Source organism: Crocuta crocuta, unplaced genomic scaffold, assembly GCF_008692635.1.
Source record: "Crocuta crocuta isolate KB4526 unplaced genomic scaffold, BGI_CrCroc_1.0 scaffold408, whole genome shotgun sequence".
In the NCBI taxonomy this organism is placed as follows: Eukaryota; Metazoa; Chordata; class Mammalia; order Carnivora; family Hyaenidae; genus Crocuta; species Crocuta crocuta.
The window spans coordinates 5,645,209-5,658,168 of record NW_027527444.1 but is presented as its reverse complement, the minus strand read 5'-3'; the positions used below and the strand labels follow the sequence as shown (position 1 = coordinate 5,658,168).

The window sequence follows — 12,960 nt, the reverse complement described above, 5'->3', positions numbered from 1 at the left end:
GAGCAAGGCCACCCAGGCCAGCAGAGGGGCACGGGGCGGGGCCGGGGCTGGGTGGGGCGGGGCGTGGGGCGTGGGGCGTNGAGCGCGCCCCCGCCCCGACCCTGGGGCTGAGTTCTCAGAGGACCCCGGCCCTGGACCCCGGCCGCCCGGGAGCCTGCCCCCGAGCGTGTGTCGTCGTTCCGATGCGAGCGCTTTGCCCCGGGTGGGGGCTTGTTCGTGGGAGCGCTGGAGCGCAGCCCACAGGTGGTGACACGGCGACAGGCGGGCTGAACGCTCCTCGCAATCCGGTCCAGGCTCCTGTGTGAAGAGCGCCCTGCCGCCGCCGCCGTGTGAGATGACGCCTCAGCCTGCGAGCAGCACCTGGCTGGACGCGCACGGACGCGGGCACGAGTAGTGCGGGAAACCGAAGGTGGCCCCTCGGGAGCTGCGGTCGCGAGCGTCGGGACGTGAGTGTGGTCAGGACGCTTAGATTGCTGTGTTTGAGACCGAGGCGTCAGGGTGCCCGCGGGGTTAGGGCAAACCGGGGGCGTTCCCACGGGTCCGCGGGGCGGGGGGCGCAGAGGTCACAGGCCCAAGTGCAAGACGCGTGAGTCCTGCGGTGAGCGCATCTTTTCGGAATGTTTTAAACCCATGGATTGCTGCTGGCCTTTATTTGTCGCCGAGCTGTCGCCGGCCACCGTCCCTGCTGCCTGGCCAATAGGAAGTTATGTTTCGTAGCGCAGCCCTCAGAGCCGAGGAGTGAGGTGGCCGGGCCTCAGTGGTCCGCGGTGGGCACGTTATTGCCACTTTTGTTGGTCTAATTTAGACATTGGGATCTGGAACTCCAGGTGTGCGAGGACTGTCTGTCCTCGAAAGTGTTGTCATTGGTGCCAGCGATTTTCCGTATTGCTCTGTTAACGGCGCCTGAGGTTTGCGTTTGCTTTCCAAGCGAGGGGGCTTGTTGCCGGCACGTTCCGTCATTGACTTTCCGTTTCGGTCGGCGTCTCCCCGACGACGGAGCGCGGCGGGCCCCGGGGGTGCGGATGGAAAGTGGGTTTGCTGGGGGCGGGCGCCGCGGGGTCCCAGCGGGCGGGAGCTGCTGCGGCGATTGGGCGCCTGCCGTCTGCGCTCCCTCCGGGCTCCGGGGCGGCCGTGACTGCGGGCGTTTTTGGGGAGTGGCACTTTAGAGAGGCGGAGTCTTCAGGTTTAGCGGCTGGGGTCAACTTTTTTTTTTCTTTTATTGATTCTAAGAGACTTTGTTTTCATGGAATCAGCGTTCTCTTGTTGAGCTGACTCAGACCTGCCTGAGCATCTTGCTAAGGTACTAAAAGGAGAGAAGGTGAGCCTCCTCGAACCATTTGGATTTCTCTTTTCTTCGTTGGTAACTTCATTAACAATTGATAATAACATAATGTTATGTTGGTACTGTCCTCAGTAAAGAAAGTAAGGGAATTGTTTTTTAGAATAACCTGTTTTATGCCAGAATTGTTAAAAACCCTACCATAGATGGTACAGGTTTTTTTTTTTTTTTTTCAGTTTTGGATGTTAGTACCAAATTATGTCTTGTAGGAAAAGATACACCAATTCAAGTTTCAGTATGACTGTGTTTTCTGCTTAGGATTACAGAATAAATGCCATATGAAAAGCATTTTCATCTGTCATGGAAAAACGAGAGACATTTGTACAAGCAGTGTCTAAGGAGCTGATTGGAGAGTTTTTGCAGTTTGTTCAACTTGATGTAAGTTTTATGTTTAGCTTTATTGTGATATGACTGTTAACATAAAACATTTTTTTAAAAATCAATATGTCCACAAATGAAATCTAGTCATCTCAGTGAATCCTTAGGAACTGAGGTTATTTAAAAAAGCAGGACTATATACTCAAATAGACCTGCTGCCAGCAGGTACTCAAATTGTATTTCCTGTTTCTTTTAGGAGAGTTGTAAGAATGCTAAGTGCTATAACAGGGTCTGCTTCTGTATACTTAAGCATTTAGAGGTGGGTGGGATAGTGAGGAAGACCTCTTCTTTTGGTCCTCAGGTTATTTACAGTGTTGTGGTGGACCCAGGTCTGGAAATAGAGCAGAGTGAAGGCTCAGTCGAGGCAAGGGTGTGGGAGGACTCCCACATCGAGCCATGGACTCTCTGGTGTCCCCGGGGAAAGACTGTGGAGTAAACAGAAGCCAGCCAGTCAAGTAGGCATGTGGGGAAGGATCTCTCCAAGTGGAGGGGATAACTTTAAGGACTGGAGAAGGCACACTGTGTTTGAACCTGAAGGCTTCCGGTAGGGCTAGGGTCAGAAAGCCAGGTCAGGAAGACACAAGAGCTGAATTATGTCTGACCTTCTTTACCATTTTAAGGAGCTGAGACGTTATCCTGAGAGGAGTATGGGTTTGTACCCGAATAACAAATAGGTTGAAGAGGGCCACACAAGAGCCTGGAGAGGAATGAAGAGGCTGTGCCCTACACGATGGTGGTTGCGTTAGGAGATGGAAATGGGGAGATATGGGTGCCTTTGTGAGGTGTCATTTGGTGGGGTGGTGGTGCGGTTGACTGGATGTGGGCCAGAGAGAGCGTGAAGGCAGATCCCAGGTTTTGACCTGTGGTGCCTTTCAGTGAGATCGTTGATGCGGGAGGAAGGCAGGTTTGTGTGGGAAGATCGGCTCAATTTGGGATGTTCTGGGTGACTGTCAGGGGGACAGGCACAAGTTGGTATCCAGCAGGTGGATGGGTAGCTATATCTGAGGCCTAGGAAAGAGGCCCGGGGAGAGACAGATTTGGGTGTCCTCAGCAGCACTTGGCAGCTTCAATCATGGGAACACACGGCATCATCTGTGGTGTAATGAGAGAAGCCTTGGACAGAACTCTGAGGAACCCAATACTTAAGGCACCAACTCTAAAATGCTCATGATGTTGGGGCAGGAGACACCTACCACATGCAGTGAAGATTAAGTTATTAGTAACTAAGAAGTAGAGAGGAACCTAATAGTAAATTTGTTGCTAGCAACATTTATGAAGTTATTTTTCTTTATAGGAGAGAAATGAGCCTGTAAAATGATTTTGTATTGTAAAATGGTACCCTGTAAACTTATGACCAGGACAAATTCACAAGCAGCATATCACAGAAGTGTCTGTGAGAGCCAACTATTTAGATATGACATTAATGTCTGCTTTAGTAGGAGTGTAGGTGATTTGTATCATATTAGATGTGCAGCACACATGTGGTTTAAAGTTTTTAAGATTGTTGTTGCAAACTAGTATAGTATTAACTAAAATCACTAAATTGCTGGTGATGAAGCTAAGTCGATATTAATTTGAAGTCAAAAGGCAAAATGAGCAACATTTGGGTAGCACAGTCCATGCAGGGTCACAGAGCGCTCTCTGAGGTGCTTCCCTCAGGCTGTCCCCATCACATGCTGGAGAGCCTTGAACTCTTGGTCAGCAGCGGACATCCAGTAGGATGCTGAGTTAGTCCTCGTGTTAATAGTCATTAGTTTTAGTTTATGAATAGCACACCTTTTTAACACTTAATAATTTAGTATGTCAATCACCATGTAGCTCTTACTTAAACATAAAAATGAAAATATCCAGGATTGTACATCACTTGTTTTCTTCAAGTCAAATAATACATAAAGCTATTCTGTAGGTGAGAATTGTTTAATAATGGCAGTTTCACATGGTCGACCAACCAGATAATTAAGTCAGTTTGAAGCCTACTAGGTGGACCTCCCCAAATGCAATCAGTTCTGCTATAATGCAGCATATGCACTGCTGAAAATCACTGTACTCTGCAGAATGGGCAATAAACAGAAGGATTATGGGGAAAAATGGGGGTAAGGGCAGAACACTCAAAAATCTTGCCAGTGACACATTAAAAAAAGATAGTGACCTAATTAAAAGAAAACAGCAATTTTATACAAGTTAAATCACTAAGAAGTACATAAATACTGGAGTACACATGACATTTACATTGAAAACGATCCTGAGTTTGCAGGTGGAAGTGGGTCCCCGTGCTCCCAAGGGAGCTGACCCTGTGTGAGAGGAAGAGAACAGAGAAGAAAACTACAGGCCAGGCTGGGAGGACGGGGAAGGTTGCAGTGAGGCCAGATGGGCAGAATTGGTCAGAGGGTTGCAGCGCACGTGGGGCCCCGGGAGCTGGCTGGCCCGTGTCTGGGATGTGAGTTTTGTGTGACTTGGGCTCTGTTCAGCAGGTGCAGCTCTGCATTCACCTCGTGATGAAACCCCACGGAAGCAAACCAGAAATTGCCTTTTGCTCAAATTGTTCCCTTATGTATTAATTGCATTGGGACAAATTTGCATTTCAAAATAAGCACTGGGGAGCAGCACTGACTGTGCTCTCAGTGGTTCTTTGAGAATGGAGGATCAGTGTTTAAGGCGTTTGTCCTGAGTGCTTTCTGGATGCCAGGCTCTGCTCTTGGCACTGGGATACAGCCCATACCAAGTTTCTGCCCAAAGGGAGTTGGTGTCTAGTGGTGGAGGGAGAGGAGCAAGCGGGGTAGGGGATGGGCGTGCAGGTGTGATTTTGGTCAGAGATTGCAGTGGGCCCTGTGGAGACTAAGGAGGGAGAACTCTGGACAAGAGGGAGGGGGAGGGGGAGGCCCTGAGGCAGGTGCACATCTGGACAGCCCAGGTGGGGCTTCCTGGAGGAGGAGGGAGGGTGGTAGGAGTTCGGGTGGGGAGGTGGTCTTGGGAGGCCCTGGAAGGGCCACCTGCCCTCCCCTTTGCAACCGAAATAACTGTAGTTAAAGGAAAGTCACGGGAAGAACCTGTGCAGAAGAATCCTGAATCCCCTGCACTAAGATTTGCCACTTGTCACCTGCCACGTTTTCTTTGTCTCCTTTTACCTACTCTTTGTGAGTCATTTGAGAGTCCATTGCCGGCATTTGCCTCATCCTTAAATATTTCAGTGTATGTTTGCCTAAACAAAGATATTCTCTTACGTAATCACAATAAAAATCCTATGAGGAAATTTGACATTGGCACAATGATACTATTGTCTACAGTACAGTTTTTCCCCTGACCTGGGACCCCTTTCGCGGTCACACATTGCATTCAGTTGTCATGATTTGTTAGCTTCTTTAATCTAGAGAGTTTCTCAGCCTTTATTTTTCATGACATTGACAGTTTTGAAGAGTATAAGCAGCTATTTTGTAGCATATCCTTAAATTTGCCCTTTCTTGATGGTTTGATTAAATCCGTCTTCTGCATCTGGGCAGGAGCTACATAAGTGGTCCCTCAGTGGAGGCACATGGTGTAGGTTGGTCCCATTATTGGTGAGGTTAGTTTTAATTAGTCCCTCAGGTTGGGTGTCCACCACATTTCTCTGTTGTGAAGCTACTGTTATACTTACATAATTAATAAGTAATCTTAATTTGGGAAATAAGTTGTAATAGAGAAATAAACTTCCCATTAAACTTCTATTCACTGCTTTTTAGTTTCCATTTATGATTCTTGCCTGAATCAATTATTACTATAATGTCTATAATATTGTGACTATTTTGGTGCTCACATTGGCCAGAGGGAGTTCCTTTCAAATGGATCCTCTACCCTTTTGATACTGGTTTCTATCTGCTGTATCAGAGTAGGTGAGGTCATCTGCTCAGAGTGAGACGAAGTGGTTGGCTCAGGGGTTTTAAGGATAGCTGAGAGGATCTGATGTAATCTCATTGGCTAATGGGAGAATGATTTCTAGAGATTATGATTATGATGTTAAGAGATTGAGGGCCCAAGTCAGGTTAGAGACCAGAAATTTCAAGTATACTTGGTTCACTTGGCTGTGTTATAATTGTTGTTGTTGTGATTGTATAGCATACTTTTGTAACCTGATCATAGATAGGGCTGAAGATGGTGGACATCTGGATGGATTGATTTTAGAGAGGATTTTGCTAAGTGGGTGAAATTTTAAACTCCGAAGACGAGGATGCTAGGGCGGAATAGGTATAGGAGGAATCTGCTACTTTCTGTCTCATAATTCCTATCCTTGCCCTTTAGGAATGTATTTCACAAATTAAACCCAGCTCTTGAAATGATAATTAGCACTTAAACCTTTTTTTTTTTTTTTTTTTTAACATTTATTGATTTTTGAGAGAGAGAGTGTAAGTGGGGAGGGACAGAGAAAGAGGGAGACACAGAATCTGAAGCAGGCTCCAGGCTCTGAGTTGTCACACAGCTGTTAAGACTGAGCTGATGTGGGGCTTGAACTCACAGATCGTGAGATCATGACCTGAGCTGAAGTTGGATGCTTAACTGACTGAACCACCCATGCACCCCTAACTTTTTTTTGATGCCTGTTATAAAAAAGATAGAACTTTTTTGTATTTGAAATATAACAATTGCTATTTATTTTGCAGAAAGATGCTTCTGACCCTTTCAGCCTAAATGAATTGCTAGATGAATTATCAAGGAAACAGAAAGAAGAGTTATGGCAAAGGCTCAAGAATTTATTAACAGATGTGCTATTAGAAAGCCCAGTGGCTGGATGGCGGATGGTGGAAGTCCAGGGTGAAGACAGTATGGAAACAGAGCATGATTCGAAAATGGTAGTATTGGTCTTTCAGATATATAATTTGTTACCTTTTCTTTGTTAAAGAATAATAATAATTATTATAATTATTGTATATAATTTTAAATTAAGAAAAAAAGCTAGAAGTCAAGAATATTAGAAGTCTGTTTATTATAGTTTTACCTTTTCCAATCTTGCCATTATTAATTTGCCATTCAATGTTGGTGTTTTTTTGGACAAGTGACCTGTATTCAACTTTCATTCACTTTTTAGACCAAGTTAGAAGTGTGGGTTGATTTCTGTAAAATTAGTAACCTTCTCATTAAAAAAATTATACTTTTTATTTGAGAGAGAGAGTTTGTGCACATGGGGAAGGGCAGAGGGATAGAGAGAGAGAGAGACCGAGAAAAAGACAGAGAGAGAATCTTAATCAGGCTCCATGCCCAGTGAAGGGCCTGACGCAGGGCTCATTCCCACGACCCTGGGATCATGACCTGAGCTGAAATTGGGAGTCAGACGCTCAACTCACTGAGCCACCCAGGTGCCCCTAAAAATTGTATTTTAAGTTGATTTTAATTCATTTGAACTTTGAATTTTTTCATTTGTAGAGGAAAAACCTAGAAATAATTCATGCAATTACATCTGTGATTCTTGCATCTGTATCTGTAATAAATGAAAGTGAGAACTATGAAGACTTATTGGAATGTGCAGTCATGTTAAACGGTAAGTTGCATTTTTGATAATGTGGCATATTTAGAGGTGGGCATCGAGTGATTGTCGGTGAAAGGAAGCCTGTCATCGTGTAGAAGCAGAAGGTGTTAAGGTGAAACTTTGCATCCAAACTCTTTTCATAAGGAGCAAGGAAGTGCTCTTTTAAAGGCTGTCCTAATTAACTGATTTAATTTAAGCCACACACAACTATTTCAGATAGTGAAAAGGTACAGTACCAAACAACTGACTGCTGTTGTTTTCAGTTTCCAGAATGTCTTATTTGACCTACAGGACCAGTGGTAAGAGTTTATTAGGGGAAAATAGCCCGATTTGTGATTACTGCCACATAGTTTCAGGTTAACCGAGCATTTGTGGCATTGCAGTTTTTTCTTTCAATATGTTAGGAACATGACCTGAGAGATAATTGTTGACTCTTAGGGGAGTTTTATATTAAAATTTATGTCATGGTGCCTTTCAGGTTTTAACTAAACTGTAAAACTGTAGTTTATTAATTTAGGAGGGCACTATGAATTAATGAGAATACCATTATAAAATATTTATATAAAACTGTTTATAGATATAAAAGATGCAAAAATAATTTTAATTAATGAGTTTTAAGACAGATCGTCCAGTGTCCTCACTCTCACTCTGAATAAATTAGTTCCATGTGACTCTCTCCCATCAGACTTCATTCTTAATGCCACTTGGATTTCTGTGTCTGTTTTATCCAGAATTCTTGCATGGAAATACAAAGTCTTATTAAGAAGTTACTCCAATCAGTATATAACTAGTTCCCAAAGTTTTGTGAATGTTACTACGGTTTATTTTCAGTTTCCAAGTAACTGTTGTATAAAATGATTAGCTCTAATATTGTAGTTGCCCCTAACTTCCCTAATTCAGGGATTTTACATGGACATAATGGCATTCAGATATGTGTGGGTTAGACTTATGAGCATAATATTAGTACTTTAATTTTTTCTGTGAGCTTTTCTTTTAATAAGAGCACTGCAGTTTTTATATTCATTATAATAATTGCTTTTATTATTTTTTAACCAGTGAGCCAGAATTTGAGGCCAGCCTATCGAGGGACATTTGTAGTGCATTCGTGGTCACTGCACCTGACCTGGCTTCACTGTTGAGTGTTAATAACTGTGGGTGTTGCACTTACATTCGGGTAGTTTCAATGCTTGCCTCTCTTAAATTTTTGGGCATTGTGACCTGTCTGAGTCTTTTAGTTTTAAAATTCTGTATTTTGTTGGGTCTGCTCTCACAACAGTAGTAAACAGGTTTTTTTTTTTAAACATCATTTGTCTTCTATAAATAATGTACATAAATTTCTGGCAAGTTAAAGATAAACTGAAATTTGCTTAGTGAACCTTTGAAAGTCATAGTACTTTACACTGTTGACTGTGAAGAAATAGTGGTTTGCTGTACTACTTGGATATATCCTGTGCTCTGTGTTAGGTATTTTATATGCGTTACCTGAATCTGAAAGAAAGCTGCAGAGTGCCATTCAGGATTTGTGTGTCATGTGGTGGGAGAAAGGCCTGCCTGCCAAGGAAGATATGGGAAAGACTGCTTTTATCATGCTATTAAGGAAGAGTCTGGAGACTAAAACAGTATGTTTACTTTTTATTTTTATTTTTTTTATTTTTATTTTTTTTTATTTTTTTAAATTTTTTTTTACTTATTTCTANCTTTGGCTCGGGTCATGATCTCATGGTTTGTGTGTTCAAGCCCCGTGTCGGGCTCTGTGCTGATGGCTAGCTCAGAGCCTGGAGCCTGTCCTTGGATTCTGTGTCTCCCTCTTTCTCTGACCCTACCCTGCTCATGCTGTCTCTATCTCTTTCTCAAAAATAAATAATAAAAAAATATTTTAAAAAATTAAGAAAAGAAATACATACCTTCCTGGGGCACCTGGGTGGCTCAGCTGGTTAAGTGACCGACTTCAGCTCAGGTCATGATCTCACAGCTCATGGTTTGAGTCCTGCATTGGGCTCTGTGCTGACAGCTCAGAGCCTAGAGCCTGCTTCAGATTCTGTGTCTCCCTCTTTCTCTGCTTGTGCTCTCTCTCAAAAATAAGCATAAATTTTTTTTTAAATACATACCTTCCTTTAAAAGTGCTTGTGTTTATATCAGATAGGAATTACATTTGCTTGTAAGTGGCCTGACTGCAGGTGCTTCCCCATTTAGGGTCTTTTTAACTTAAGATGTTCAGAGGTGGTAGTCGGGGGCGGGCAGGGGCGGTGGCTCCACATTGCAGTCTCATACAGGCTTTCTCCTCTGTCTTCTGGGGGGTGTGGCCCCCGTCTTCCCTCTTACCACTGCATGGTCACAAAGTGGCTGCTCCACCTTCACTTTCTGGTGTGAGTTCCAGGCAGGAAGAAGAGGCAGGGAAGCAGCAAGCCAGACCTTCTCAGAAACTCTCAGCTTATATCCAGCATCCAGAACCTGGTCACATGGCCACATCTCTCTGCTGCAAGTGGGGTTTTTGAAGGGATACACTGTCAGTGTTAACAAAAGTAGAGATATTTTTAGTAGCGAAGACAAGGTGGGATGACAGGCAGGTAAGTGGGAGTGGCTGCCTGTGTCAGTGCGGTCCTCTGAGAGGCAGACTCCACCACGGACTGCACAGGACTGCACGTACGCAGTGAAGGAGGAAGGGGGCGGGAGTGGTGGGGAAGCCAGTGGGAGGTGGTGGGGGTGGTGTGTCAGACTGCAGCCTAGGCTTGAAGACGTTTGGGCCCCGCCAGGGGAGAGCAGGGTTGAGGATTGGGTTGGTTGAGTAGAACTTACTTACAGCACTCCGTACTCCTCATAACAAGTGCCCTCCTTAATATCCCTCACCCATCTAGCCCATTCCCCACCCACTCCATCAACTGAGGGTTGGATTTAACTTGGTCCATTTCTCAGCCTTCAGTTTTGCTTTAATCTTTGCTTGGTGTGCAGTTAAGAAATCCAGAAAAAGAATAGTTTTTTCCCCCTGATCAAGAGAACAACAAGGGCACCTGGGTGGCTCAGTCAGTTAAGCGTCCGACTTCGGCTCAGGTCATGATGTCACAGTTTGTGAGTTTGAGCCCCTTGTTGGGCTCTGTGCTGACAGCTCAGAGCCTGGAGCTGCTTCAGGTTCCGTGTCTCCCTCTCTCTCTCTTCCCCTCCCCCACTCATGCTCTGTCTCTCAAAAATGAATACATGTTAAAAAAAGTTTAAAAAAAAAGAGACCAACAGATACTTAGGTTCATCTTAGACAGCTGGGCAAGTGAAGAAAAGGGAAAATGAGGAAGATAAAAATTACCCGTAATTCCACTGCCCAAGGTGTTATTTAGGAATTTTAGGGATATTTAGGAATTTCTCTTTGTCTTTCTCCCCCTCATATTTTTACTTCCTAATGATAGATTTCTAGAAATGAAGTTCATAGGTTAGTGGGTTTGAATGTGATGCACATTTGGAGCTCTTAATACACATTGCCAACAGCTTTGTAGAAAGCTTGCACTTAATCCCACTCTCCCCATCCGTGTGTCTGTCTCACCATGGCCTCCAAGGATCCACCAGTTTGATGACGGAAAAGGCCCTTTGTGGCTGCTCCCTCAGCTCACCATAGGAGAGATAGAAGAACACTTGTTTGTACCAGGATTTATCCTTAAACACATTGTTGGTTTATCTTATTAAAATTTGTTTTTTAAGGGGTGCCTGGGTGGCTTAGTCGGTTAAGCGTCCGACTTTCGCTTAGGTCATGATATCGCGGTTCGTGGGTTCGTCCCCTGCGTCGGGCTCTGTGCTGACTGCCAGCTCAGAGCCTGGAGCCTGTTTCAGAGTCTGTGACTCCCTCTCTCTCTGACCCTCCCCTGCTCATGCTGTCTCTCTCTCTCTCCTAGAAATAAATAAAATATTAAAAAAAATTTTTTAAAAAAATCCATTTTCCCTGCCTTTTAATCTTTTTAATTAAAGAAATGTATTTATTTATGTTTGTTTGTTGATTTATTTATTTAAAGATTTCATTTTTAAGTAGTCTCCACACCCAATGTGGGGCTCAAACTCATAACCCAGAGATCCAAGAGTTACACGCTCTACTAACTGAGCCAGCCAGGCGCCCAACATGGGGCCATTTAAGTTTAACTTGTCATGAAGAAAACTAAAAGCTGGGTCCCTCCCTTCAGCAGTCGTGGTTCCGGAGCCTGATGGGGCTGGCAGCCGCCGCACAGGGCACTGCAGACTCGGGTCTGCCCAGTGCAGAAACCGGACGGCACTGCCTGTCAGTGCTTCTGTTTGCTTTTGCCATTGTTTCTTCCTTTTTGATGAACAATCCAGAGTTGTAATATACCTTATAAGCTATCCTTATTGCATATTTGAAATGTGGCCTTAATTATTTATTAAAAAACTAACGCTTTTCATTTTTATGTCATTCCTAGGGTGTAGACATATGTCGGCTTTGGCGTATTCATCAAGCTTTGTATTGCTTTGATTATGATTTAGAGGAAAGTAAAGAAATTAAAGATATGCTACTTGAGTGTTTCATAAGTGTTAAATATATCAAGAAAGAAGAGGTAACTCGGTTTTTCGTTTTTGGTGTTTTTGTGAACTGAACTGCTTTTTAATGGATGTTTTTCCTAAGTTCATGCAGTTGATATTGTACCATGCTCAGTGTTTTAATGAAGGAGTAAGCCAAGCTATCAAGTCACTTTATTTATTGCATATTTTTACTGCAGAGTAGTATGATGCAAACACTACAAATTTTTGCTTATTTCATCATTAAATGAGATGGTAATAGATGGCTGTGTGATTCGTGAGGGAACCATGATTATAGTTTAAGTCAAGAATAAAATTTTATTTTATTTTTTTAAATGTTTTTATTTATTTCTGAGAGAGAGAGAGAGAGACAGCATGAGCAGGGGAGGATCAGAGAAAGAGGGAGATACGGAATCCGAAAGAGGCTCCAAGCTCTGAGCTGGCTGTCAGCACAGAGCCTGACGCAGGGCTTGAACCCACGAACCGTGATATCATGACCTGAGCTGAAGTCGGACACTTAACTGACTGAGCCACCCAGGTGCCCCAAGTCAAGAAGAATTTAAAAATGAGGCTGAGAAAGCACTTCCTGGTGGATCAGACCCGACCCTCTGCTCTAATTCCAGGTTATCGGCACATGCTGAGAACCGTTGTCACATGGTATTCTTGATTTCTTTTTTCTAGCCATCCAGTAAATCCAAAGAGAGGGTTCTGTTCACTGCTGCACTGTCCATTTTGGTGATCATTCCCATATGTTGCTACTGAGCACATGAAATACCGGCAGTTGAATTGTGGCCTTAAGTGAAAAATACATAATTCAAAACTTAGTGTGAGAAAAGAATATAAAATAGCTCATTGATAGTTTTTATGAATTTATTACATATTTAAATGATAATGTTTGGGTGTATTGGCTTACATAAATATATTACTAAAGTTAATAATGGGGCACCTGGGTGTCTCATTCAGTTGAGCATCAGACTTCAGGTCATGATCTCATGGTTCATGAATTTGAGCTGCATCAGGCTCCGTACTGACCGCACAGTGCCCACTTTGTACTCTTTGACTTTCTTTTCTCTCTATCTGCCCCTCCCCTCCACGCTCATGTTCTCTCTCTCAAAAGTATTTTAAAAAATAAAATTACTTTAGTCTTTTTTACTTTTATTAGTGCAGCTATTAGAAAATTAAAAATTGCAGAGAGGCTTGCGTGGTTTTATTGGACACTTCTGATTTGTTACCTTAGTATTCT

At 43.5% G+C, this 12,960-nt stretch overlaps 1 protein-coding gene across 5 annotated transcripts in view; it reads left to right on the top strand.

The window, feature by feature from the left end:
• Positions 1–281: 281 nt before the first annotated feature.
• NCAPG2 (non-SMC condensin II complex subunit G2) overlaps positions 282–12,960 on the top strand; it is a 68,260-nt gene continuing 55,581 nt past the window's right edge. Inside the window, exons 1-7 of one of the 5 annotated variants that reach the window (XM_077761410.1) lie at positions 282–409; positions 1,231–1,318; positions 1,598–1,717; positions 6,349–6,537; positions 7,109–7,223; positions 8,676–8,830; positions 11,621–11,755. In XM_077761410.1, coding sequence (XP_077617536.1) covers positions 1,640–1,717; positions 6,349–6,537; positions 7,109–7,223; positions 8,676–8,830; positions 11,621–11,755 — 672 coding nt within the window. In that variant the 5' untranslated portion in view covers positions 282–409; positions 1,231–1,318; positions 1,598–1,639. Of the gene's footprint in view, positions 456–1,230; positions 1,319–1,597; positions 1,718–6,348; positions 6,538–7,108; positions 7,224–8,675; positions 8,831–11,620; positions 11,756–12,960 lie in introns of all 5 variants that reach the window. The other 4 variants (XM_077761414.1, XM_077761417.1, XM_077761396.1 and 1 more) reach the window with 4 other exon arrangements.